The sequence below is a fragment of the Chelonia mydas genome, chromosome 2, assembly GCF_015237465.2.
Source record: "Chelonia mydas isolate rCheMyd1 chromosome 2, rCheMyd1.pri.v2, whole genome shotgun sequence".
Classification (NCBI taxonomy): domain Eukaryota; kingdom Metazoa; phylum Chordata; order Testudines; family Cheloniidae; genus Chelonia; species Chelonia mydas.
The window spans coordinates 2,128,568-2,155,154 of NC_057850.1; the positions used below are offsets into that span (position 1 = coordinate 2,128,568).

Here is a 26,587-nt window from a genome sequence, read left to right on the forward strand (position 1 = left end):
ATTACTGGTTGCTCAGCCAATCCAGCCCTCCACTTTTCCTCTGCCCCTTAAAGTGTAGTTTCCTATAGTCATTCCGTGTGGGAACCATGTGGAGATTTACCTCCTACCTCCCAATAGGCACTCGCAGTACACTGTGACTCATGGAGGTAGAGCCCTCGTTGGTGCAAGGGGAAAAGATGAGCCTGTCTCCTCTGTCCCTTCTTGATTCTGCACCCTCATTAAAGCAAAAAATTGTGTTAACTTGAAAAACTGGCTTCATCCACCTAAAATGTTATACTTCTGTTTACTCGGTTATTGTCTTATGAAGAGAGGAATAGATTAATAACACAATCCAGTTCATTTTCTTGTAGAAGTTGATTGCCTAAGGCGATAGCTACCCGGCAGCTGGGAGGGCGCTTCCCAGCACGGCTAGACAGACGCAGTCGCTCTGCTCAGACTCGTGCACTAAGAATAGCAGTGTGGCTGGGATGACTGGGATTAGCTTGCCGAACCAGAGGGTCAGGTGGGATTGTGTTCAGGCAGTAGCCTGGGCAGCCTCCTGTGGCTGAACTGCTAGTCTTAGCGTGCCAGCCTGAGCAGTGCTAGCGTGTGTCTGCCTGCGTGCTCTGGGAAACCCTCTCCCAGCTGCTGTGTAGACATCGCCTAAGACAGTGTCTTCCCAGCTAACCCACGATATTCCGTTTTAGTCCAGTTCCCGCAAGCTGCCCAGTCTTTGCGATATAATGCAGTTGGGGCAAGAGTTGGTTCTTCTGCCTTCAGGCAAGAGAAAGTAGAGCTCTGGGGTGTTCCCTCATCTGGCAGGCTTTCTTAAAGACAACAAGGAAACACAGATAGGTCTTGGGTCAAATGACTGGCTCCAGGACCTTCGTTCCATCATCTTCTGTGCTGACGGCTCCTCCTGTTCTGCCAGCGCTGCCCCAGGACTCCAACTGTCCTCAAGCTGGAGGAAGTCCTTCCGTGCCAGGGCTGCTTCTGTCCTGGATTGCCTGTAGGTTTGGATACAAGCTGTCATTAAGATCTGGATGGAAGCGTTTTGGGGATAGACCTGCTGCACTTCAGCTAAAGCTCTAGTTTTTCTTCGAGTGCTTGTTCATGTCAATTCCAATCAGGTATGTGTGTGCTGCATGCACAGCAACCGTAAGATTTTTCCCGTAGCAGTATCAGTAGGGTCGGCCTGGGTGCCCCCTGGAGTCGTGTTTTCATGATGCCCAATATAGTGCCTTGCCAACCCGACACCATCCCCCCTTCCCCCAATAATTCTTTCTTACTGCCTGTGACAGCTAGCTGGAACTCCCTACCGCTCTTGCCTCAGCAAACACATGCTTTGCAATATCTCTCTTCGTGTACATAGTTAGATTTTGCAGAAGAGTAGTTTATAGTTAGCTTTTCTTATAAGTTTCGTTTGCGGGGGGTGTTTCACCCCGACGTGTTTTTTCAGGCATGTGGGCTATGCCTCGGTCCCCAGGCTTTAAACTGCGCTCAGACAGTGGCACGTTTATGCCAAGAAGCGACCCGAACTTGTGCCTTAAGTGTCTTGGCAAGGGGCATCTCAGGAACCGCTGTAAAATCCGTAAGAGTTTCCGCCCCAGGACCCTTAAGGACAGAGAGCAGTGACTCCAAGTCTTACTTATGGAGGCAGCACTTCGGCCACAGTCGGAACCCCACGCCGGACCTGGCCTCGAGAGTCGCATCCTTGGTGTGCAGCGCGCCGGCACTGAGGAAGGATTCAGTTACAGACCCTCAGCACCGCCACGGCTCCACCCACAGGCAGGCATCAGTAAGGCACTGCTCTCGCTCCGTGGTGCCCCATAAAAAGAAAAAGTCAGACAGAGGCGCTCCCCAGCTAGATCCAAGGACCATTTAACCAGCAAGCCCCCATCGGGCGCTCAATTGGCTGGGATCCCATCAACTCCTGCCCCAGGAGGGGTCCCGTTGAGTCCGGACCCACATCGCTCACCGGCCTGCTGCTATGAGGATATACAGCTCCCCTCCACGCCAGAGGCATTCAAGGCAGCAGCGGACCTGTTAGTACTCACGGCTCTGCCTTTGTCTCCTAGGAGGGAGAGGTCACCGGCACGGATACCAGGCCCTGTACATTCTGTGGGCAAGCCGGCGATGATGTCTGCCATGAGGCCATCCCCATTGCGTCAGCCTGCGGCACTGGGGGCCATGCAGGAGAGCTGCTCCGGTCCCCAACTTGGCACCAATCCCTGGCACCAGGAGGCTCCGTTCCTCCCTGGTCCTTTCAATCAGAGACCTTGGAATCGGAAGTGGAGTCCTTGCATTCTAATAGGAGCAGAAGATCCTGCTCTCGATGCGATCGACATCCCTACCTGGCGCCATGGCCAGGCTAGTGGCAGGCTCCTCAGTGGCCCTTCTGGACACCCTGGGCCTATCATCAAAGCCAGGGTTCCAGTTCGGTGTCGATGGCCTCAGCCAACAACAATGTCAGCTGCCGCACCGTCCTCGGCGTCATCCCTGGCCCCCGATCCCAGCGCTATCCACAGTGCCATTGCTCCTTGCCCCGCAGGACCCCAGAGGGGCTGAGGGCAGTGAACAGAACCCGGTTCCCGCCACCTTCTCATCCTAGTCGTCGGACGAGGTGGTGGTGGGTACCTCGACTGCTCCGGCCTTAGAGGACCTTAGGGTCCTTCAGCAGCTGCTGAGTGAGACAGGTGGCCCAGAACCTGAATAGCAAAACGGAGGAGGTGGTGGAGAAAACTGATCCAGTAGTTGATATTCTCTCCCCTCCTGGGCCACCCCGAATCATGCTGCCACTGATCAAAACAATTAGAGATGTCACCAAGACTCTGTAGCAGACCCCGTCCTCACTGCCGCCAACCTCCAAAAGATACGAGCGGAGGTATTTTGTTCCCTCACATGGGTATGAACATTTGTACACCCACCCCCAACCGGACTCCCTGGTCGTTGATGCTGCTAACCAGCGTGAGCAGTAGGGCTACCAGGGACTTTCTCCCAAGAACCATGAGGCCAAGAAATTGGACCTTTTTGGGGAGGAAAATATACTCGACTTGGGGTTGTAGCTCCGTATTGCTAACCATCAGGCGGTGGTTAGCAGATACACTTTTAACACCTGTGGGACTATGCAAAAGTTCTCTGAACTTCTGCCTTCTGACTCTTGTGCGGAGTTCTCCGCACTAGAAGAGGAGGGCAAATTGATCTCCCTTGTGTCCCTGTGGGTGGCGTTGGACGCAGCCTCCCGTACAGTGGCTACCGGGGTGGCCATGAGGAGTTCCTGGCTGCAGCTCTCGGGCCTACCATACATGGTGCAGCAGACAAGTCAGGATCTCCCTTTTGAAGGTCAGTCAGTTTTCAGAAAAGACTGACTCGCGTCTGCACAGCCTCAAGGGCTCTCAGGCCACCCTGAGGCTGTTGGGCCTCCACATGCGTGCGACCCAGAGGAAACACTTCAGGCTTCCTCTCTTCACTCCCCCCCCCGTCCCCTGAGGAACAGGAACTCGAGAAAGAGACCTCATCCGGCCAGGGCTCTGACTAGCCTAAACCCTCCTCAGGCCAGAAGCAGGCCTTTTGAAGGCGCGCTTGGGGGCGACACAACAGTGCAGAGACTGGCTCCATCCCGCCTTACCTTTTCGTCCCATCTATCCCCTTTCTACCCTGTGTGGGCTCGCATTAGGTTGGACTGTTGGGTGCTCTGCACAGTAGAAAGGGGATATTCACTCCAATTCTCGGCCCTCCTGCCCTTTCACTCCCCTACCCCGTCCCTCTTCAGGAACCCCTCTCACGAGCAACTCCTTATCCAAGAGGTGCAAACACTCCTCTCACTAGGAGCAGTGGAAGAGGTTCCTCAGGACTACAGGGACAGGGGTTTTTATTCCCGGTATTTCCTAATACCAAAAGCCAAAGGTGGGCTAAGGCCTATTCTAGACCTGCGCAAACTCAACAAGTTCATGAAGAAACTCAAATTCCGCGTGGTCTTGTTGGCCTCCATCATCCCTTCCTTGGATCCATGGGACTGGTATGCTGCACTAGACTTGAAGGACGCCTACTTTCATATAGCGATAACTCCGTCCCACAGGAAATACCTCAGGTTTGTGGTGAGCAACAACCACTACCAGTTCAGTCCTCCCTTTCAGTCTGTCAGCGGCGCCTCAAGTATTTACCAAGCGCACGGCATCGCAGCCGCGTTCCTGCGCAGGCGCCAGGTACAGGTGTTCCCGTACCTCGACGACTGGCTGATCAAGGGCCGCTCCAGGGCCCTAGTGGAGGCACAAGTCGAATTCATCACGGCAACATTCAACGCACTGGGCCTTCTCCTGAACACGGGGAAGTCGACTCTGTCCCCCGTTCAGCGGATAGAGTTTATAGGGGCAGTGCTGGACTCAACCCAGGCCATGGGCGATGACATTCAGAGTCTCAGGCAGTTTCCCACCTCCACAGCACGGAATTGCTTCGGACTCCTGGGACCCGTGTCAGCGTGCACCTGTATGGTGCAACACGCCGGTCTCAGACTGCGGCCGCTCCTGTGGTGGCTGGCCTCGGTGTATCGGCCAGTTCAGGACAGTTTGGACAGGGTCATGACTCTGCCTCGCCTTGTCCTCGACTCTCTTCTGTGGTGGCTCGACCCACAGGTGGTGTGCTGGGGTTCCCTTTGCCTGCCCCCAGCCAACTCTCTCACTGGTGACTGATACATCAGACTGGGGCTGGGGAGCACCTCTGGGAGACCTCAGGACACAAGGCCTCTGGTCTCAGGTGGAACTGGCTCCCCACATCAATGTCAGAGACCTGAGTGGTGCGCCTGGCATGCCAGACTTTCCGAGCCCACCTAACAGGGAGATGTGTATCAGTTATGACAGACACACCACAGCAATGTTTTATATCAGCAAATGGGTGCACGCTCTTCTCCCCTGTGCCAGGAAGCCTTCATGCTGTGGGACTTCTGTATAGAGCATTCAGTCCACCTGCAAGCATCGTACCTAGATTGGAGCACAGAACTAGTTGGCGGACTACCTCAGGAGGTTGTTCTACGGCCACGAGTGGTGCCTGCGCCCGGATGTGCGAACTCCATCTTCCAACGGTGGGGCTTTCCCCAGACAGACCTCTTTGCCACATGACTCAACAGGAAATGTCAGCAGCTCTGCTCCTTCCGGAACCACAGTCCGGGCTCCATAGTGGACGCATTCCTCTTCCTGTGGGGAGACCATCTCCTGTACATATTCCCGCCCATTCCGCTCGTTCACAAGGTGTTCCTCAAGATATGGAGGGATCAAGCTTTGGTGATATTGATAGCTCCAGCCTGGCCCTGCCAACACTGGTACATATCACTCCTGGAAATGTCCATGGAAGCCCCAGTCACCTTGCCGTTCTTCCCGGACTTAATAACTCAGGACCACAGCCGCCTTCAGCACCCGAACCTCGAGTTGCCGCACCTCACGGCATGGAAGCTCCATGGCTGAACCCAATGGAGCTTGCCTGCTCGGACCAGGTTAGACAAGTCCTCCTTGGCAGTAGGAAACCCTCCACCAGGGCTGCCTACCTTGCCAAGTGGAAGAGATTTTAAATCTGGATGGCACAGCATCATTCATCCTCGACGCTGTACCGCTTATATTGGACTACCTCCTCCATCTCAAACAGCAGGGGCTGTCCATGTCGTCAATAAGGATTCACCTGGCTGCCATTTCAGCCTTCCATCCAGGTGCAGAGGGATGGTCGGTCTTCGCCAACTATGGTTTGTCGTTTTCTGAAAGGACTCAACAGGCTATATCCACAGGTCAGGCAGCCGATCCTGCCTTGGGACCTTAACTTGGTCCTTTCCAAACTGATGGGTCCACACTTTGAACCACTGATGACGTGCTTCCTTCTCTCTCTCTCTCTCTCTCTCTCTCTCATATACAAGGTGGCGTTTCTGGTAGTGATAACCTCAGCCAGGAGGGTGTCTGAGCTCAGGGCACTAATATCAGAGCCCCGCTACACTGTGTTCTGTAAGGACAAGGTGCTGCTCAGGCCTCACCAGGCTTTCCTCCCGAAGGTTGTCTCCCATTTTCACATCAACCCGGACATCTTCCTCTCCGTGTTCTGTCCTAAGCTGCACTCAAGTGGTAGGGAGCAGAGACGTCGCTCATTGGATGTCTGCAGAGCGCTAGCCTTTTATATCAAGAGAACAAAACGGTTCCTAAAGTCCATCCAACTCTTCGTGGCTGTGGTGGACAGAATGAAGTGTCTTCCTGTCTCTCCTCAGTGGATTTCATCATGGATCACATCCTGCATACATGAGTGCTATAACCTGGTAGGTGTTGCTGCCCCTCCACCAGGGTTCAGGCCTCTTCAACGGCGTTCCTGGCTCGCGTTCCCATCCAGGAAATTTGCAGAGCAGCGGCATGGTCCTCCATACACGCTTTCACTGCGCACGATGCAATCGCCCAGCAGGCCCGAGGCAGCGTGGCCTTTGGTAGAGCCGTGCTCCAATCAGTGGACAGCTCCGACCCCACCTCCTGAACTTGAGCTTGGGAGTCACCTGACTGGAATGGACATGAACAAGCACTCGAAGGAGAAAAACGGGTTACTCACCTTCTCGTAACTGTGCTTCAGGATGTGGTGCTCATGTCCCTCCCAATACCCACCCACCTACCCTGCTGTCTGAGTCGCTGGGAAGAACCGAGGCGGGTATCAAGTCGGCAGGGCCCTATATTGGGCGCCATGAAGGCGTGACTCCAGGGGACGCCCAGGCCAACCCTCCAGATACTGCTAAGGGAAAAATCTTCTGGCTGTCATGTGCACAGTGCATGTACACCTGGTTGGAATGGACGTGAACGTCACATGTTGAAGAATAACAGTTGCAAGAAGGTGAGTAACCATTTTTTCCTGAGAAGATTGGGGCTTATTCCATTAGGGCAAAGGCTGTATTAGTGCCCTGCCTTCACAGGACTTCCATACGGCTCCTTGGAGTTGAGTACACAGGCTTACTCAGGAATACCATCGACTTGGCATCTGTGGAGGGTCCAATCTCTCTTCAGCTAGAATCCACATTCTTAGTATTGCTGGCTAAATCCCTGCACTTGGGAATATGCAGAAGACATTAGAAAGTAAAAAGGCAAAAATAAAAAAAACCCCAAGTTTGTTTGACAAGTCCTCTTTTACATAAGCTACTGTGAACTGGTATTAATTATACTGCTTTGGCCCCGAATGTTACAGTACAATGTCTCTACAGCCTCCCTTTGTAAATGAAGAACCTCTTCCAGGTAAGGTCTTTTTCTGGATGTGAAACAATCTAAATTTAAATTTATTGTCCAGAATAAATATAAAAGGCTATTCAGGCTCATTGCTTTCTCTCTTAGGGTTTTCTCTGGCGCATCAGCATGGTATCTCTGCACCTTTGTCCTTCTTCTAAGGCCTTGTTTATGCTACGGCGTTTTGTCAACGCAAGTTATGCCGACATACACCACCGCTTTAATTAAACTGCTGTTTCATGTCAACACTATGTTCCTTGTGTCGGCAGAGTACATCCACACTAGCAGCTCTTGCATTGGGACAGAGAGCAGTGCTCTGTGGGTAGCTATCCCACTGTGCAGCTGGCCGCGGGATGCTTTGAGAAGGGTTTTCAGTGCTTCATGGGGCAGGTACACCATCACATGGGGCAGGTTTCTCAATCCCATCCTTCCATGGGCATCCTATTAGGTTGCCAGCTGCTTTTCATCTGAAGTGGGGGACGGGAGCGGGGGAGTGTGTGTGACGGGGCGGGGGGGGGAGAGAGAGACAGTGCGTGTGTTGGGGGAGAGTGAGTGTCAGCATGCTGTCTCTTTTAAGTTCAGAGAGCAGACAGAAGCAACTAATCCTGAGGCGGGGGAGGGGGACACACCACCCCCCATCAACCCCCAGCTCTGCACAGCAGTGTCTCTCCTGCCCTCCACCCTGCCTACCTGCCACTGTGTTCCTAGTGCAGAGGAGAGCAGGATTCCACATTCATGATTCTGAGATTCCCTCTGAGTTCTCCCACAGCCTCGTCTGCCTACAGACCAAGATGATCTACCCCTCCCCTGTAGTCTAGGCAGGAGTGTGTTTGCTGCTGTAGTGCTCAAGGGGGCCTTAGCTATGTGAGCTCTGCACACCGAGGAATTTCCACAGCTCCTGGAGCTTTGAAAGGGGAGGAGCACGTGCCTGTGTAGCTGGATGCAGGGCTGTGGAGTTCAAAATAGTGAGCAGACTGGTCACAGTGGGCACTGTGGGATCCTTCCTGGAGGCCAGGTGAACACAGTGTCTGCCCTGACGCTTCATAACTCTAACTTTGCCACAAAAATCTCTACGCCTCTTGTCAAGGTGGTTTTCGGCAAAATGAGAGAGTTTTGCCGCCAAAAGTTGCACTGTAGTGTGTACTCCTCCACTGTTTTGCTGACAAAACTGTGTAGTGTAGACCAGGCCTATGTTTCCAGTGGGTATCGAATTAGCGGTGACGTGACCTCTATTTTAATCTCTCTCAGCCTTCTGCTGTTTAAATACCCCTCCTTGATGTTTTTATTTTCTCTAATTCAGCCAACACATTCCTGGCAGACTGGTGGTCTCAGCCATGGCCAGTCACCCGCAGAACGCAAGCAGAGAGCGTGCACCTGCGTTTTACGAGTGGAATACAACCTCCTTTCCAGGAACGTCCCTGTCTGAGGCACCGTCCAGCTCTCATGTAAGCAGCCTGCTAGGAGAATGTTACAGCTGTCGTGGGGGGGCAATGACAGTCCCATCAGCTGGGCTGTGGTTTTCATGGGAGTTATGCAACTGGAACCTTGTGCAGTACTATGAACACTGACTTTGGTCTGGAGGATTTCATCCTTAACTAGGAACATAGTTCCATGCATCTTTACTGGTGAGAGCTTCTTATGCCTTCCCACATGAGAGCTTCGTTTCCTTGTCAGAGCCCTGGGCATCCCTTCTATTTTATAACACCACCTTGAGGGCTTTCTCTTTCCTTGCAAACATAGGTCCCAGCCCTCTCTGATTTATTGGAGTCTGACAGGCCATAGTTGAGCAGCTAATTAAAAATGAACCACTTCTGTGGTGGCTGGTAAAGAGAAGGGTGAGAGACATGGGAGCTCATATTGTTGGGTGTATACTGAACTTTAACTCTTGGTTTATTTCCTCAGGTAACTGTGAAGGATGAAAGCGATCTGTTTACCATTCCAAGTGCAGCAGGTAAGCAAAGGCAACTGTTAATGGTTACTGTGTCCTTGCTAGGCAAGGGACACCCAAAATGTGCCCAATCAGGAACTTCACCACCTTTGCAGTCTACAATCAATTAAGAGATGCAGCCTGTGGGGCATACATGTCTCAGCATGTCTGCTCTGATCAAGGCAAACTACACTGGACTTGTCATCTCTGTGAGCCTTGCTTCCATATTGATAAGGGTGGCTGCAGTCTGAATCTTAACTGGCTTATTGCCTTCTCAGTGGTCCATTTCAGAGGACCCCACTCTGTTTCTGAATGTGTTTGGTTAGGTGTATGGACGAGTGTGTGGTTCTTCGAGTGACGGTCCCTATGTGCGCGTGCGCTCCATGTGTCTGAGACTGGAAAATTCTTACTAGCAGCATCCATTGGTCTGTGCCTGCATCCTGTGTGTCTTGGGGCTCCGAGTCGAGGGCATAAGGGAAGGTGTGGATTGACTGCCTCTCAAATTCCTTTCTACAGCTTACGGTCTGAGACCGAACTCCTCGGTGTCTGCAGCTTTTGCAAGCATTCGTGCTAAAAAAAAATCTAGGAGGGCATGGGGGTGTAAATAGTTTGTCTTAAATAGCTAGTTCTAGTATTTTAGTAGTTAATTTTGTTAGTGTTTTGTGGTCTGGGTTTTCCCCCCATGTCTCTCCCCCATAACATTTAGGGTTCTCAGGATGCCTAAGATCCCAGGCTTTAAATCCTGCATGACCTACCTCTAGCTTTATATTGCTTTGAAGACTCCCACGTTCTCTCCATGTGCAATATTTGCTGTTCACTTCCACCTTGAACATGGCAATCCCATGAATTTCAGCTTCAAAGATACCCTAATGGAGCAGTCAGTGAAGCCCCAGTCCAATCCCACATCCCTCTCTCTGTCCCCCTCTCTCTCTCTCACGCACAAACACAGACCCCCTTGTGCATCGTCAGCAGTTCCGTAGTAATGCCCTTTCAGGCTGACACTCTCCAGCTCTGGATCGTCTGATACCAAGCCTGAGAACTCTAACAAGAGACAGGAGGAGGGTAAGATCAAACACCCCATAAGAAACAGGAAAGGTCCGCTCCTAAGGCCTCTGAAAAGAGAATCACTTCTCCTCCACCTTCCAAATCACATCCCAGTATTGGTATGTTCGGAGCTCACTGGGACCCAGGGGCTGATCTGTCAATACTGAGGGCCAAGAGCAGCCCTAAACAGCCAGCTGCGGAAGGGGCAGGACCAGCCCCAGTACTGGAAACAGGAGGGAGTGAGCACCGGCTGCACTGTCAGCACTGCACCACAGCAGCAAAAGGGACTTGGTGGTTCCATCATCTACCACCCAACTTAAATCACTACTGTCAGCTCCACTGGGAGGTAGCAGTCCCCCCTGCTCTCCTTCTAGTAGACCTGGGCTCACTGTCCTGGAGGATCTGGCTTTTATTCCAACACAGAGTTGCTGATACTTGTGGAACCAGTGATCTATAAGGAGATACCCATACCTTTGAGGCACCATTTGCCAGTACTGTCAATGGCTTTATCCGTGGAGTCTGAAGAATCCTATTCTTCTGGTGAGATAGAGACTGAGTCAGTATCCCTCTGCCTGCTTCAAGAAGCAATGTTTACTCCTGGGGGAATTCTGTGCCTAAAAATTCTGTAATAAAAATTTTAAAATTCTGTGCACAATATTTTCAAATTCTGCATATTTTATTTGTCAAAATAACACAATATAATCACACCAGTTTCAATTATTTTTGGTCATTTATTTCAAAATATTTGTCAACAAGTGTGTCTGTAACAATACAGACAACAAAAAAGATTCAGAAAATGTATTTTGGCAAATAGATTCCTTACTAAGCATATTAATACAGAACTCTGAGTAATAATTGATTTAAACTACAATACAGAACCATATTTCCTGCACCCCCACAGAAGCAGTGCAAAGTCTGCGGGGAGTGAGGGGTAACGGAGAAGCTGAGGGAGAGGGAAATAATTACTGGGAAGGAGACTGGGTGTGAACTTGGAGGGTTGTTGGGTATGGGTGGGAAAAGTATGGAACAGGTTTTTCGGGGGGGGGGGGGGCGAGGAGGGACTGCTAGAGAGTGTTCCCCCATGTAGAGCCTGGCTGACCCCTAGCCTCACCCATTCAGTCAGGCACATGTGTCCCTCCACCCCCACTCAGACACCCATTCCCCCCCATCCACATGTGTCCTTGCACCCCCGTCCACATGTGTTGCACCCCCTCCCCCATCCCCATGTGTCTCTGTGCCCTCACCCAGCCACGCCTTGTCCCTGTGTGGCTCTATACCCCCTCCCCCTGTCCCAATGTGTCTGTGCCCCCATCCAGCCACCCCCCTATCCCTATGTAGCTCTGCACCCCATCCCCCATTACCATGTGGCCCTGTGCCTCCACTCCCATTCAGCCCCTGCCTCAGTCTGTCCTCCCACATTAGTCCTTGTGAGCCCCTATCTAACCCCCCACCCAGCGCCCCATGCTCTGTTTCTCCATAGCTCCTGACCTGGCAGGTGCTGCGAAGAAGGCAGGCTCTTTCTCTTCCCTAGCTGGCTGGGAGCTGCTGCTGTGTTCTATCGCCACAGCACCCTCTGGTGGGCAAAAGATGGAACTGTAGCTACTTTTCAGCAGAAGCTTTTTTCTGCGCAACAATATTAAAGTATGCACTGCTCATTAATTATGCGCACCTGCAGTGGCGCGGAATTCCCCCAGGAGTAAATTTTTGCCAAGATAGGGGCTCCAGACTCTCCTGGTACCCTCCCCTTTGTCACCACTTCCTTATTATGATCCCATCCCCTGGACATAGGAGTTCCTGGGATCCTTACTGCAGACCGCCTGACTTAAAGGGATCTCTGCAGGCGTCTACACAAGGATCACTGCAAAGGGAGTATCCTCAGCTCCCTCATGAGTACTGTGAGGAAGATCAACCCAAGCAGACAGAACGGCTCAACCCCCATGCAGCACTCTCTTCCACATTCCCTGATGAGGTGGTGATACCAGCCACATCATCACTACCCAATGACTACAAGCAATTTCAAGGTGTGAATTCCAGAGTCTCTTCAGATTCTTCTGGAGGAAGCCCAGGATTCCACTCACAAGCTTCTGCAGGACCACAAGTGGGAACTACACAACTTGGTGGTACAAAACATCTTCCAGTGGGGATTCCCATTGTGGGATCTCTTCATGCCCAAGGACAACAAGAAATGCCCGACCTAATGTTCCCAAGCAGCTTGGGGTCACGATTCCAGAGGGGATTCTTTCCTGGTTCAGTGGTTGGAGCTGCTGATGTATGCCTTCCCACCCCGCCACCCTTTTGCCCTGAGTCCTAAAGAAAATCAAGGAGGACTGTGTGTTGGTGATTCTCATGGCATCCTACAGGCTGAGGCAGTTCTGGTTCACCAGCATCCTTCAGATGTCAGTGTTCCCGTGCATGCATATCCATCCATTTCCAAACCTTCTAACACAGAACAGAGGTAGGATCAACTATCCTAACCCAGCATCCTTCTAACTAACAGCCTGGTATTGGGAAGGATGACGAGCTTAGAGGAATCGTGCTCCAAGGAGGTACAATCCGTACTCCATAATAGCAGAAAACTCCCCACGAGACAGTGTTGTGGGCCTAAATGGAAGAGATTTTTTGTCCGGTGCCAACTTCGGCACATAACCCCAGAGGATGTGGACATTCCTACTCTCTTAGACTACCTTCTTTCCCTGAAGAATCTGGGGCTATCTCTGTTTCCAGTGTGTGCATTTGACATCAATTAACGCCTTCCAATTCCTGGTTGACGGCTACTCAGTCTTCACCCAACCTACAGCTCGGGGCATGGCTACACTTGCAGATGTAGAGCGCTTTGAGTTAAACCCGCCTTGGGAGAGCGCAGTAGGGAAAGCGCTGCAGTCTGTCCATGCGGACAGGAACAAGCGCATTGGCGTGGCCACATTTGCGGCACTTGCAGCGGCATTGGGAGCGGTGCATTATGGGCAGCTATCCCAGCATGCAAGTGACTGCAACGTGCTTTTCAAATTGGGGGGGGTGGAGTGTGTTGTGTGTATGTGGGGGGGAGAGAGTGTGGGTTTTTGGGGGGCTGAGAGCTTGTCAGCATGCTGTCTTGTAAGTTCAGACAGCAACAGGACCCCCCCCCCCATCCCTCTCTCTCACACAGCATTCCACAGTAAGGGTTGCTTTGTCTCGGAGCAGATAAGCAGCTGGCTGTCAGAAACTGAGCTTTCAAAGGGCATATCCGCATTCCTACAATGATTAAAAAACAATGAGAAGAGTGGCCATATGACCTGAGGGGATTAGGGGACGTTTCCGGAGGCTGATCAGAGCGCAATAATGCAACACCTCGTTCACACTGATGCCCAGGCGTTTCAGCCAAGGTGCACCAAGTGTTAATCTTCTCACCGAGGTGGAGAACCAGGAGCGCCCTAGTGGACGGGTAGTGAGCTAGGGCGCCTGGGGCTGCTTTAATGCGCTCTAACTCGCACGTGTAGCCCAACCCTAAGATTCCTGAAAGGCCTTGCCAGAACTTTTCCTCCAGTATTGAAACCAGCACTGTCTTGGGACCTCAGCTTGGCCTTGTCAACACTCATGAATATTCTATTTGTACCACTGGCCCCTTGCTCCCTTCTTCACCTGAATATGAGGGTAGCCTTCCTGACTGCAATCACCTCTGCCAGAAGAGTGGGTGAGCTCAGGGCCCTTATGGCAGACTCCCTGTGTAGTGCTCCCTAGAGTAAGGTAGTTTTGAGGTTACACCGCAAGTTCATTCCAAAGATTCCCTCTGAATTCCACATTAACCAGGTCATACACCTTTTGGTCTTCTCCCCAAAACCTCACGCCATCAGGGAGAACAGGAAGTTCCACTCTCTGGATGTCCCTCAAGCCATAGCTTTCTACCTACAAAGGTCTGAACCCTCCCAGAAATCTGAGACTCTTGGTTTCCTTTTCTGAGCAGATGAAAGGAGAAGCAGTTTCCTCTCAGTCTTTCCAAACTGATTTCTGGTTGTGTGCCTTTGCTATGATCTTGCAGGGATGATGACTCGTCAGAGTGAGGGCTCACTTGACCAGAGCCCAGACTGCTTCAGGGCCATCTCTTCAGGGTTTTTCCCTCCTGGAGATCTGTAGAGTGACAACATGGAATTCTATGCAAACCTTTACTAGACATTCTGCACTGGTGCAAGCCTCTTCTGCGGTTGCGTTCTTCGGTACAGTGGTCCTAGAGTTGATGGTGCAATACAGGTCCTCTCGCCCTCCTCCTTGCTGAATACTGCTTGGGAGTCACCCACAGTGGAATACACATAGGGACCATCACTTGAAGAAAGAACAGTAAGGTAAATGACCTGAGTTCTTTGAGATGTGGTTCCTATGTGTATTCCACTACCCAGCCTCCTCCTCTCCTGCGTCAGATCCTTTCTCTACCACAAATCACTCTCGGAAGGTATTGGAGAGGCATTCAGTCCACACCACCCCTAAAGTCTTCGGATTGGAGCACAAAGAGATACAGGGCACAGGTGAGGACCAAAGGACGCTACTAGGAAGAATTTTCCAGTCTCAGTTGCACAGAGCACACGTGCACCACAGTAGAATACAAATAAGGGCCACACATCTCGAGGAACGTTGGTTACTGCAAAGGCGAGTGATCTTTCTTTTTAACCCGGTCCTTGTGAAGAGGACTTTCAGTAGATGCCCATGGAATAGCAGGACTAGAGTGCGCCTACATTGAGGGGCTGTATGCCATTGTAAGCAGAGCTTTACACAGCGGAATGCTTGCCTCGAGCGGGAGTAAATCTTCATACTAGCTGCAAGCCAGAGTTTTGTGTGGCTCTTTGCAAACTGTTGCCAGTCTTAATTATGACATGGCTGTCAGGAGGATTGTTCAGGTCTAGGAGCTTTCTATAGCAGCCCCTCATACATGTTAACACCCTGTTTCCCCTCAGCTGTCGGTGGCTCCTGCATGTGTTTCACAGGTAGCATTGATCGTGGTAAATGACGGGAGTACTGGGACGTGGGACCCCTTTGGGAACCGTAAGGCTTGTTGAGGGGGAAGGCAGCAGAGAAGAGGAATAACTGGAGGCAGGGAAAGTTGTTTGGCCCCAGAGAGTGAGCTGCATTCTGTCCCTGCACTGCTCCCTGCTGTAGCCAATGCTGGGAGCAGCTCATGTGTACATAGGTTAGGCACAGCTGTCTTTTTGTGGACTAGGGAGAGGATAGATAGTTGCCAGATAAGAATTAAAAAAAAATAGTAATAAAAAGAGAAAAATACACACAAGGAAGAAGCAAGACAAAAAAGGCGGAGGGGATGGGACAGATAAAGACCCGATGAAAGAGAATGGACAGAGGGGAAAGACAGTGTTGTTTTAAAGGGTGCTGCAAGGGGGACCGAACAGAAGAACACACCCAGCCATTAGTGTTTCCCCAGTGGGATTCCAGCAAAAGGTTGGGAACCACCAAACGAGAGCACCAAAATTCACAGGTGCCAAAGCAGGACTGGTGTGTCTCAATCTAATGTTTTGTTCTCCTCTTGCATACAATAAAGGTATCCTTCATGTCGGAGCCAAAGAGGGTGTTTGGGGAAAGTGGCAAAATCCAAATGCTCAGGAAGACAACAGTTCTGATGTGGATAAAATGGAGACCAATGGAAACACGCACACTGCAAAAGATTCATGGAGCCCACAATAGTTAGTTATAATTCAAAGACTGTTACCTGACTTGTATACACACAATATATGTACATATATCATTAGTACCAAAAGGCTGTAGAAATAGACTCCTTCCTGTTGAAAAATTATTCTGAAACTGATTGTCATGTAATCTTACGCTGATAATTTAACACGATTGACGGAGTGCGTTCTGGGCACCGTCTCTGAAGTAGCCTGCTGCATCAGTGCCTCTTTTCAGAACGGAGGCGTTTGCATACAACAGCAAAGCTGAAGTATCCATTTGGACAATGGTTGGCTGTTTCTTGAAAGAGAAATGAAGTGAGTCAGCTGCATGCAGAAATGATATTCACGGGACTCCCTCTTTGCTAAGACACTTGACTCTAGAGTGTAGCCAGCAGCTCTCTGCCAGTGAAAGCTATATTAGTAAAGAAAAACTTAGAGTAACAGGCAAAGACTCATCCAAAATGCATAGAGTCAAATGCTAAGACACTGTAGCCTACATATTAATCCAAAGCAATTAATCCAAGGCATCGACCCACTGATTTTTGGAAAGGAAAACAGATTGTGATTTGATCAACAGAAAACTTCTGCAACAATAAAGAACAGCTTCTTGTTGTTCCTTGTAAATTGAGGGTATGGATGAAGTCCAAATTGAGTTAGGATGGTGCTGGAGAATCAGCTTATCCTGCCTGTTATGGAGCTTTTCAAATACAGACAGGTTGTGCTCGAAGTTCAGCAGAAGTGGAAAAAAAGTAGGAAAGGTCTAACCTGAAAAGATAATGTGTTTTGTTTACTTAGGGGGTTATGCTAATCTACATTAAAACCTCTCCCTGGCCTTCTGGTGAGGTGTAACCAAAACTTCCATCTGGTGAGAGTGAGTTCTTGGAGTTACTGTGTGTCAAGTGTGAGAAATTGCTGAGTTTTGTGTCCCATAAGGACATTGTTTCTGAGAGAGCCTGAAGTCGGATTATACTTTTCTGTATCGTAAAGCCCTGCAGTGTTATAGTGGCAGTGGATGCAAGTGGGGCTTGATCCACAGCCCACTGAAATCAAGTAGAGACTCTCAATGATTTCAGTGGTCTTTGCAGCTGGTCTCAATGAAGATGAGAATTTTGTTGAAGAGGAATCTGTGCAGTACAGTTAAATCTTCCTGGATTAACTGTTCAGTTTTGCTTTCTCTAAATATTCCCAGTTCTGATTAGGTTCATAATGGAGTCTTTGCTGAACAGAGCTATGGAGCACAGTGATCTGTTTAATAGTATTGCCCCCACCCTTTGTGTTTAGTTCACTGTCTTGTTTCTCCTTTTTAATGTGTTTCCATCCTTTCCCTGCAATGCTGCCTCTCTGCAGGATGAGTAGTGCAGCCTGCTGCTAAATTTGCAAGTGCTGTAAGAATTTTCATGCTGTTGGGCAGGGTTGTTTTTTTGTTTTTGTTTTTAACTGAATGCAGGACGCTTTGAGGTAAAGCAGATAAACTGCTAGGATGTCAGAGACCCAGCCTGACTGAAAGTGTCTCTCGGTGCATCACTTCAACTGACAAACTGTTTTGCCTTATACCAATATGATGATTTCTAGCATTGCTTGAATCATGCATTGTATTTGTGCCTTTTTGTGTTTATAAAATAAAAATACTTGATATTCTTCCAAAAAAAGTATACAAGCATTGGTGGTTGTACGTGAGTGTGTGTGTGTGTAGAGGAGGCGGGGACATGTTACATGCTGAGAGTGGATGTCACTGCATCTATTCTTCATCCATCCTCCTTCCCCGCCACTGGCTCCATTTTCCCATCCTTGGTACCCTCACCTTTCTACAGTTCCCACCATCCCTACCTGCTTCTCTTCCCCTCTCCATACTAATCTCTCCTTTCCTTCCACTAGCACAGACCAAGTCCTACCTTAACCCCCTTTCTATTTCCCATATTCATCTCCCAATGACCACCACACTCACACCCACACACACACACCCACCCCCCCTTCCCCACTGTCTCTGGAACACCTACTCTCTCTGGAACACCTACTCCTTCTCTGAAAAGATTTGTCATCCATGACCTCTTTGTATCTTGTTCCCTCCAGTTCTTGGCTTTCTGAGACCTAGATCCCTTTGTCTGCCATGTCCTCTGCTGTTGCCCTCTTAGGAGGTCTCTTCTTTTCTCTCATTCCCTGCCTGGAACAGACCAGGGTGGGGGTGTTGGGCTTTTTCTCTCCTGTTCCTGCTGCTTCAAGTCCCTCCCTCCTCCACCCCCTCCCTTCCCACTTTCTCCTCTTTTTGAACAGCACTGTACCTGACTCTCCACTCCCCCCCCATGTTGCTGTCATCTACTGTCCATCCAGTTCCTCCCCCTCAGCCTTCCTCTTTGATTTCAGATCTTGGCTCTCTTACCTTCCCAGTCTTTCACACTCATCCTTGGTGACTTCAGCTTCCATATTGAAGACCCATCTGACCCCTTAGGTGCACATTCTTCATAGATTGATGGTCTCTAAGTGTATTCTAAATGTGGGTATGAGTGCGCGCCATGCACCCAAGTCCAGAAATTTTTCAGAGCAGTGTCCATTGGCCCGCACATGTGCAGTCATTTTCCTCATGCTCCTGATCGGGGTGTAAGAGACTGTGTGTTGATACCTCTCCAGTTCCTTCTTACCGCTGCCTGGCCCAAGTCAGAACTGTGCCCTCCACTTTGGTGCATAACCTATAAAGAAGGCATTTGTAAATAGTTATATTCTGAGATTAGTAGTTAGCAGTTAAAGTTTACAGTACAGTTTAGAGTATTTCTTTCTCCCTGGTTGGGAAACGCCTCCCCAGCGCCAGGACTATGCCCAGAGTCCCTCGATCCTTCTCCATCAGTGATGAACATCAGTGTTGCCTATATTGTCTGGGTGAGGCGCATATCTCTATTGCTCCTTCCCACCCAGAACTCAAGAAGCCCGGGAGTTTCACCTATGGAGTCACGTGATGGAGAAGGCTATGAGACCCCTCTCCGATTTGGGCCAGGGAGACCCCCTGTAATCAGCCTTAACTGATCAACAGTGCCCCTCCAAGTACGTGCCTTGGAGCAAAGCCCTCAACATCTAAGCCTAAGATCTCTTCTTTCAGGGCTGCCCTTGATGGTAGAGAGCACTCTCCTGGGTGTAAGGACAGATCCCCATTGAGGACTGTCCATGAAAAACACACTTCCTCCCTGAGTCTGTCCAGCTTGGGTAAGACGTCACATATGGAACTTAAGAAACTGACTCTATTGAAGACTCCTGGATCAGAGTGCAAGACACATAGAAAGAAGGATCCGCTGGTTCTGTTGGTCACCTTGGTACTGAAGCATAAGGGTAGATATTCACTGGTTCCATCTACAAGTGCAGGTCCAGACCGATTGTCTGTATCGCTTCGTCTGTCTAAACACCAGCTGATGAACCAGGTCAATCGGATTTAACTGCGGGAACCTCTTGAACACCAGGGTGTCCCGCGACTTATACACCGCCAGAGGATGTATTCCTCCCTTATCTGTAGTCTCCACTTCTCTCTGGCCCAGCCCTCCTGAGGGACGTTCTTACTCCGGAGGAGGAGTCTGCACCATTGTCCCAGGAGCCGTCTCCCTTCCGGCCATCTGGCAGGAGTGTCCCGGTACCAACGGCACCACGTCTACCAGTGGAGCAGGTCTTGGACTCAGATGACTCTCTGAGGCAATTGAACCCTGATAGTCAAGGGGTTTGTGACGAACTCGGACTGTTCTTAATGTTTCCTCTGAATAGCGTGGGGGTGCCTCGTTTCCCCCATGCAGTTCTTAAGTATCTCGGTGGTGGGGTAAGGGTGCGCGATCCTTGCAGAGCCCTAGAGGGCAGCTGTGTGCAGGGGTCTGGACACAGAGAATGGCCGACACCCTTTTTCCTGGCAACTTATGGCCTGGGCCCTTCCCCCCTGCAAGGTGAGAGCTAAAGGGTTGGAGAACAAAGGAATCAGGTGCCCTCCTGGCCCGGGAAAGGGACAAAGCCCAGAGGAGGGGGGGCTGGAGAGTGAGTCAGTTTTGGGGCTGGCTGGGGACATGAAGTGAAGTGCAGACGTGGTTTTCTGGCTCACTCCCCCCCAAAATGGACCCAGCTGAGGGGTCCAGTTCTCTGCACCTACAGGCTCTGTTTTAGACGATGTTCCTGTCGTCTAATAAACCTGTTTTACTGGCTGGCTGAGAGTCCCGTCTGACTGCAGAGTTGGGGGGCAGGACCCTCTGGCTTCCCCAGGACCCCGCCTGAGCGGACTCACTGTGGGAAGCGCACGGAGGGGCAGAGGATGCTGAATGCTCCGAGGTCAGACCCAGGAAGGTGGAAGCTGTGTGAGCTGTGTGTCCTGCAGACAGGCTGCTCACAGAAAGGAGACTTCCCCAGAGTCCTGACTGGCTTCATGGGGAGCAGTTCCAGAGCATCGCCCGGGGACTCCGTGACAGGGTTACCCTCGCCATCTTGCTGGATACGACACCCCTTCTCCCCCAGGGACTGCTGGTACAGATTTCCTTGGGGTTCTCCTGCAACCAATCGATCCCTCTTTCTTGCATTATTGGGATCTGTGAGTTCCTTATGGCAGATATCTGCGCCCCTATCAGGAGTCCCACTGCTCCTCGCCTCCCGGTTCTGTCAGTAGACTAGGAGGAGTGGAACTGGGTTCGCAGGTCCTGATGGGTGCCTCTGCATCATCCTCAGATGAGGTGGTCACTCCTCCTCTGTTTTTGTAATAGGGAGAGAGAGCACGGGGCCTGGTGCGAGGCCTGAACCAACGTGAGCAAAAGTTACACTCTGAGCAGCAGTCCGTGTGCTGTACCAGCTCTGGTCAGGTTCAGCTCACAGAGAGAACACAGGCAGCCAACGACTGACAACAGCCTTCTCCACCGAATGACCACTGCCATTACCGGGGCTATTGCAACAAGTTGCCAGTGATCTATAGATACCACTAAAGGGGGTAAACAGTGAGGTGGCAAAATTTGCAAATGATACAAAATTGCTCAAGATAAGTCCCAGGCAGACTGTGAAGAGCTACAAAGGGATCTCACAAAACTGGGTGACTGGGCAACAAAATGGCAGATGAAATTCAGTGTTGATAAATGCAAAGTAATGCACATTGGAAAATATAATCCCAACTATACCTATACAATGATGGGGTCTAAATTGGCTGTTCCCACTCAAGAAAGAGATCTTGGAGTCATTGTGGATAGTTCTCTGAAAACCTCCACTCAATGTGCAGCGGCAGTCGAAAATGCGAACAGACTGCTGGGAATCATTAAGAAAGGGATAGAGAATAAAACAGAAAGCATCATATTGCCTCTCTATAAATCCATGGTATGCCCACATCTTGAATACTATGGGATATGTTGGAATTGGAAAAGGTTTAGAAAAGGGCAACAAAAATGATATGGGGTATTGAACAGCTGCCTATGAGGAGAGATTAATAAGACTGGGACTTTTCAGCTTGGAAAGGAGACAACTAAGGGGGGATGTGATCGAGGTCTATAAACTCATGAGTGGTGTGGAGAAAGTAAATAAGGAAGTGTTATTTACTCCTTCTCATAACACAAGAACTATGGCCACCAAATGAAATTAATAGGCAGCAAGTTTAAAACAAAAGTCTTTTTTCACACAACGCAGTCAACCTGTGGAACTCCTTGCCAGAGGATGTTGTGAAGGCCAAGACTATAACAGGGTTCAAAAAAGGACTAGATAAATTCATGGAGGATAGGTTCATCGTTGGCTTTAGCCAGGATGGGCAGGGATGGTGTCCCTAGTCTCCATTTGTACTGATTCCATTGGTGAGCAGGGGCTGGTCCCCCGCTGAAGCAGGCTGCTGCTTGGGGCAGGGGAGATCAGTTGTGTTCAAGCTAATTTCACTGTTGCCAACTCATGATTTTGTCTTGAGTCTTATGATAATTATTGTTTTCCTTAAAGCCCAGCTGACTTCAGCCTTTGTCCTTAAAGAAAAAGTAAGTTTCTAGCCTTCGTGGTTGCAGGGAAAGCTTCAACACGTGACCCCCGTGCACCCGAAAAGCTCAAACAGTGGGAGGCGAATAAAAAGCGCCCCAAATCTGTTGTTTTTACATAATCTCGTAAATTTAATGATTTAATGATAAATTTAATGATAAAAATTAATGAACTCTCACGATTTTTGGTGAGCCTGACTCAGGATTTTTGGACATTTGGGGTTGGCGACGCTGTGATTTGGCTGCCCCCACGTTAGCAGCTCTATGGCAGAGATACGGCGGGCAGGGGATGAACACACAATCTTGCTTGAGTTCTGGCTAGTTTAATTAATGGACTGTTTTGGGCTGTGACCTGTGATTTGGGCCTGTATCCCTTTTGCTGGAAAAGCAAGCGGTGGCACTACTGATTGATGATTGAAGGAGCTGGCCCGTGCCTGTCGTGAGGATTGGGTAGGATTTTTCAGGATGTTGTAATCAAATTAGCCTGTGGCTCTCTTGCCAGGGCCTTGGTTTTGTTGATTGTACACCACCACACAAAGGGAGAGAACTCAACCATTGTATTTATGAACGACACATGCAAAAGAGGGAAGAAAGTGAAATGATCCAGTGTGAGGCAGTGATGCTGGGCAATGCTCCCTGCCTTGCATCACCCAAGCAAGATGCCAGGTGCACCCAGAAAAAAAATGCCAAAAGGAAGGGGGAGGCAACTGGTGCATCAAAACTGGCCAGTCACACTGAGCTGGGAAGTGTCTAACCATTGGTCTGGGGATGCTCAGGGCAGTCACAGAAGCACCCCAGGGCCTGTGTAGGCATACTTCCCTCACCTTCAACTATGGCTGGTCAACTTCCCATACTTAAACCGGGACTAGGCCAAATCCATCTCAGGGAGCCTTACAGAATGGGGAGCGACCACTCTGCCCCAGACAGCTTAGAGGCCAGGAGAGCTACGCGGGAGAGCTTAACAAGAACTAAAGGGAGTGGGCGAAGGGGTGAGTGTGGGGCAGAGTGGTTGGGGCAGGGACCAGGATCGGGCTCATTGTTCCAGGTTGTCTGTGAGCGCTGGAGGATGGTGCCATCTCCTGTTCCTCTCAGTTCTTAATTAGAATGTTAACCTGGCAACCATGATGTGCGTGTCTGTGATCATCATTTTAAAAGAGTTAGGGCCACATCAATCCATCAGTGCAGGCTGAATCCATGGGCAAGTCCTACGTTTAACACCTGTCCTCCAGGCGTACACAGGACCTAGCACAATGCACCTCAATCCTCTGGGTGGCTTCTCGCGGTCAGCGTGGCTTCTGTGGGATGGCTGTTGGCTTCTAGATTGTTTAGGTCTAAACAGCTGGTTGCATCCTTCCTACCTGCCCAGTTCTTAAGGAGCATGTGTCATTTTGTTTATATGTGGAGGTACTAGTCACTTTGGTGTGAGATTAAATTGACTAAATTATTATTTGTATTACTATAGCATCTAGGATGCCATAGTGTGTCACATGCTTCTTCCTACAGAGCTTCAATTAAACGCACTTTAGGTGTTGTTGAGAATAAGAGGACAGAACAAAGTGAATAAAGCACAATCTGTCAGCTGTACTTGGAGAGCCCATTCCCCAGCCCTGAGGGAAGAGAGCTGAGCCTCCCAAAAATCACGCTGGAAAATCCTCACCCTAACTACAGAATCCAAGAGGAACTAAAATCAGTAAATAAAAAGCAAAAAGATGGAGGAAGGGAGGAGTGGATGGTCCCGTGCCTTTTGTTCTTACTCTGTCGTACTAGGTATGTCCATCCTTCATCAGAGAGTGCTTCCTTTACCTGCCCTTTGTCCTGCATCTTCTTCCTAAGTCCTTCTGCATCTGGAGGCCTGAAGGCTTACTGTGTCACTGGGGGGAGCTGGGTGCAGGACTCCATGATCTACCCTTTTTCCTTCACAAAGTCCTTGAAGAACTTTTTAAATTAGACTTCTTAATGTTTTCTTCTTGTCAGCACAACTCGGGACCAGGTGCTCTAGCTGGTTTGCTCTTCAGGAGCAGATATTTTGCTCTTGCCCGTTCTGTTGTGGGGTCATAATCTAAAAACCATCTCTCTGACCACGGTGGCATCCTTTTCTGCCTCCTCTCCCTCCAGGCATGCCCAGCACCTAACACCTACAGGTCATTCTCTTTCCTCCAGCCCAGCCCACACCTTTGGTTTTGTTCACTTCTCTATTTGAATCCTTTTCCTGGAACCAGCCCTGATAACCCCCCCACCCCCAATAAGACTTTAGTCACCCCTCAATGGCCTGCCTACTCCAATAACTCAGTCTATTCATTTGTCTATTTTGGTAGGTAAAAGGGGGTGGGCCCACTTTAGAGGATTTGCCAGGGTTTTGCCAGGGGGTTTCTCTCCAACCTGTGGAGGACTCCCCAGGACAGACTAGCTCTGTTGATCCTTGGAAGGACACGGATCCAGTCTTCTGCTCAAAGGATTGACACTCAGACAGTATTCTTTGAAAACAAAAATATTGTTTATTAACACAATATTCCCTAATAAAATAAATTTATTAAGAAAATAAAGAATCCATAAATTTTCTTAAGGCATAATGTGTATCTGTGCTAATTGACTTTAAGTATTCAAAATTGCAATATCATACAGTTTTTAAATTGCTTCAAGTGGTCACATTCCATATGTGATGACCAGTCACTCACAGAACACTGACAGCAAATCCTTAAACATCTAAATCATAACAAACACAAAGACATCCAGCTTTATTATCCCAAACACTTACATTCACACAGTTTAATTATTCTTTATAGGAGAGTTATTTTGCTTACTTTCTCTATCTTCTTTTCCCTGAGAGCGCCTTCTCTTCTGTCACTGTTACCAGTGTTGACACTGCTCCGTTGTTACTGCTTACCTCTTCTAAAGTGATTTTTGGTCTTTTCTTTTTATTCTTGATTCTTCTGCTGCTTATACACACACCAGTACCTTCCACTCTCTGACTCAAGAGTGTCAGCTCTCTGCCTTATATACAGATTTTGGCCTATTGGAATTGGTTATTTTTACAGTCATAAGCTTTCCTACCAATCAGGTTTAAGCCCTCTATCTGTCAATCAAAGCTAGACCTGATTGAAAACTTGTGCCTTATTTGACTGACCTGATTGAAGACTTGCATCTTGCCTGACTGACCTCTCCCTTCAGGTTCTGGAGTGATCTTTATTTCACCTCAGCCTCCCTACTTGCTATTGGCCGAATCGCTCCCAGACCTCCATTCTGGATTTCTCTAACTGTGACTGCTTGTGACCGCCACCTTGTTATCGCTAGCCGCAGCCACCTAAAACGATCTTTAACTATTAACCCTCTACACTTGTAAACTATCCATGTCTAAGTAGACCCTAACCCTGACCCTGCCAACAAGTTTAATTCCGATCTCTCCCTGCTTCAGCTGGTGGTGGCCATGCAGCGCTCTTAGTGCCGTCTTCCTTACACAGAGCAGCTGAAAAATCTCATCTCGCCCTTTGACTTTGGAGGCAGATCCTGACATGAGATTTTGCTCAGCAGCGTTGCTGAGAACATGTGGTAGGAGTTTACCCTGAACCAAGTGTAAGTTTCTTTACCCTGAACCAAGTGTAAGTTAAGCTTTAGCTACTAAAAAGTATTTTTGTCTTTATTTCTCTTGTAACCATCTTTTACTTTAATGCCCTATACTTGTACTCACTTAATCACTATCTCTGTAGGTAAATAAACTTGTTTTATAAACCTAAACTAATCCAGTGGTTAAACTGAGCTGTTTGGTAACTCTGGTGAAGGTAGAAAACTGTAGAATATTGACCCTTGACCTTTACTATCTGAACTGTCCAGGAGAAGCTGGACCATGCAGAAGAGAGTCCTGTAGCGGGACTGGGATCCCACAGAACCCACTGCCATAATAGCGGAAGCAGGTAAAATGTACTTTGTTGCGGGCGGGACTCGGGGAGCAAAAAACCAGTCTGCGGTAGTTTGCAGAGAAACGCTAAAAAATTTTTTTAAATAAAGGTTTTAATATTTAAATTTTAGCGAGGAATAGAAAGCGATTTGATGTCTATCATCACAGGAGTTAAAGGGGTTTTTTACATGGTTTAAGCATGATTTGCTTTATTCTTTTAGTGGTAAAACTTATGTCTGAATTCTGTTTCCATATACAGTAACTCCTCACTTAACGTTGTAGTTATGTTCCTGAAAAATGCGACTTTAAGCGAAACAATGTTAAGTGAATCCAATTTCCCCGTAAGATTTAATGTAAATGAGGGGGTTAGGACATATATATATATATATATATATATATATATATATATATATATATATATATATATACACACACACACACACACACACACACACACACACACACACACACACACACACACAGTATAAGTTTTAAACAAACAATTTAATACTGGTACACAGCGATGATGATTGTGAAGCTGAGTTGAAGTGGTGAAGTCAGAGGGTGGGATGTTTCCCAGGGAATGCCTTACTGCTAAATGATGAACTAGCATTTGGCTGAGCCCTCAAGGGTTAACTCGTTGTTAATGTAGTCACACTCTCCAAGGCAGCAAGCATGGAGGGAGGGGAGGAAGCATAGCACACAGAGACGCACACCCTGTCTGAGAGAGAAAGATGCGCATTTCCCCTTTAAGTAGCTGACCCCGGGCTTAAGTACATTGCCTTGTTAATTAAATCAGCTTGCTGAGACCTGAGACAGCAGCTACTGCCTAGAAGCTCCCTCTGTTCTGAGCCCTGTCATATGTGCTCCCTGCTCTATGGAAGATGGGGTAAGCGGGGTGCAGGAGCAGGGTGGAGGGGGACACT

General features: G+C 49.2%; 1 protein-coding gene across 10 annotated transcripts in view; it reads left to right on the forward strand.

Annotated features, from left to right (window-relative positions):
• LOC102933829 overlaps positions 1 to 25,962 on the forward strand; it is a 113,341-nt gene extending 87,379 nt beyond the window's left edge. For 8 of the 10 annotated variants that reach the window (XM_037891786.2, XM_037891788.2, XM_037891787.2 and 5 more), the window contains 3 exons: positions 8,506 to 8,650; positions 9,108 to 9,156; positions 15,698 to 17,473. In XM_037891786.2, coding sequence (XP_037747714.1) covers positions 8,506 to 8,650; positions 9,108 to 9,156; positions 15,698 to 15,840 — 337 coding nt within the window. In that variant the 3' untranslated portion in view covers positions 15,841 to 17,473. Of the gene's footprint in view, positions 1 to 8,505; positions 8,651 to 9,107; positions 9,157 to 15,697; positions 17,474 to 25,181 lie in introns of those variants that run through there. The other 2 variants (XM_037891789.2, XM_037891791.2) reach the window with 2 other exon arrangements.
• The last annotated feature ends 625 nt before the right edge of the window (positions 25,963 to 26,587 follow it).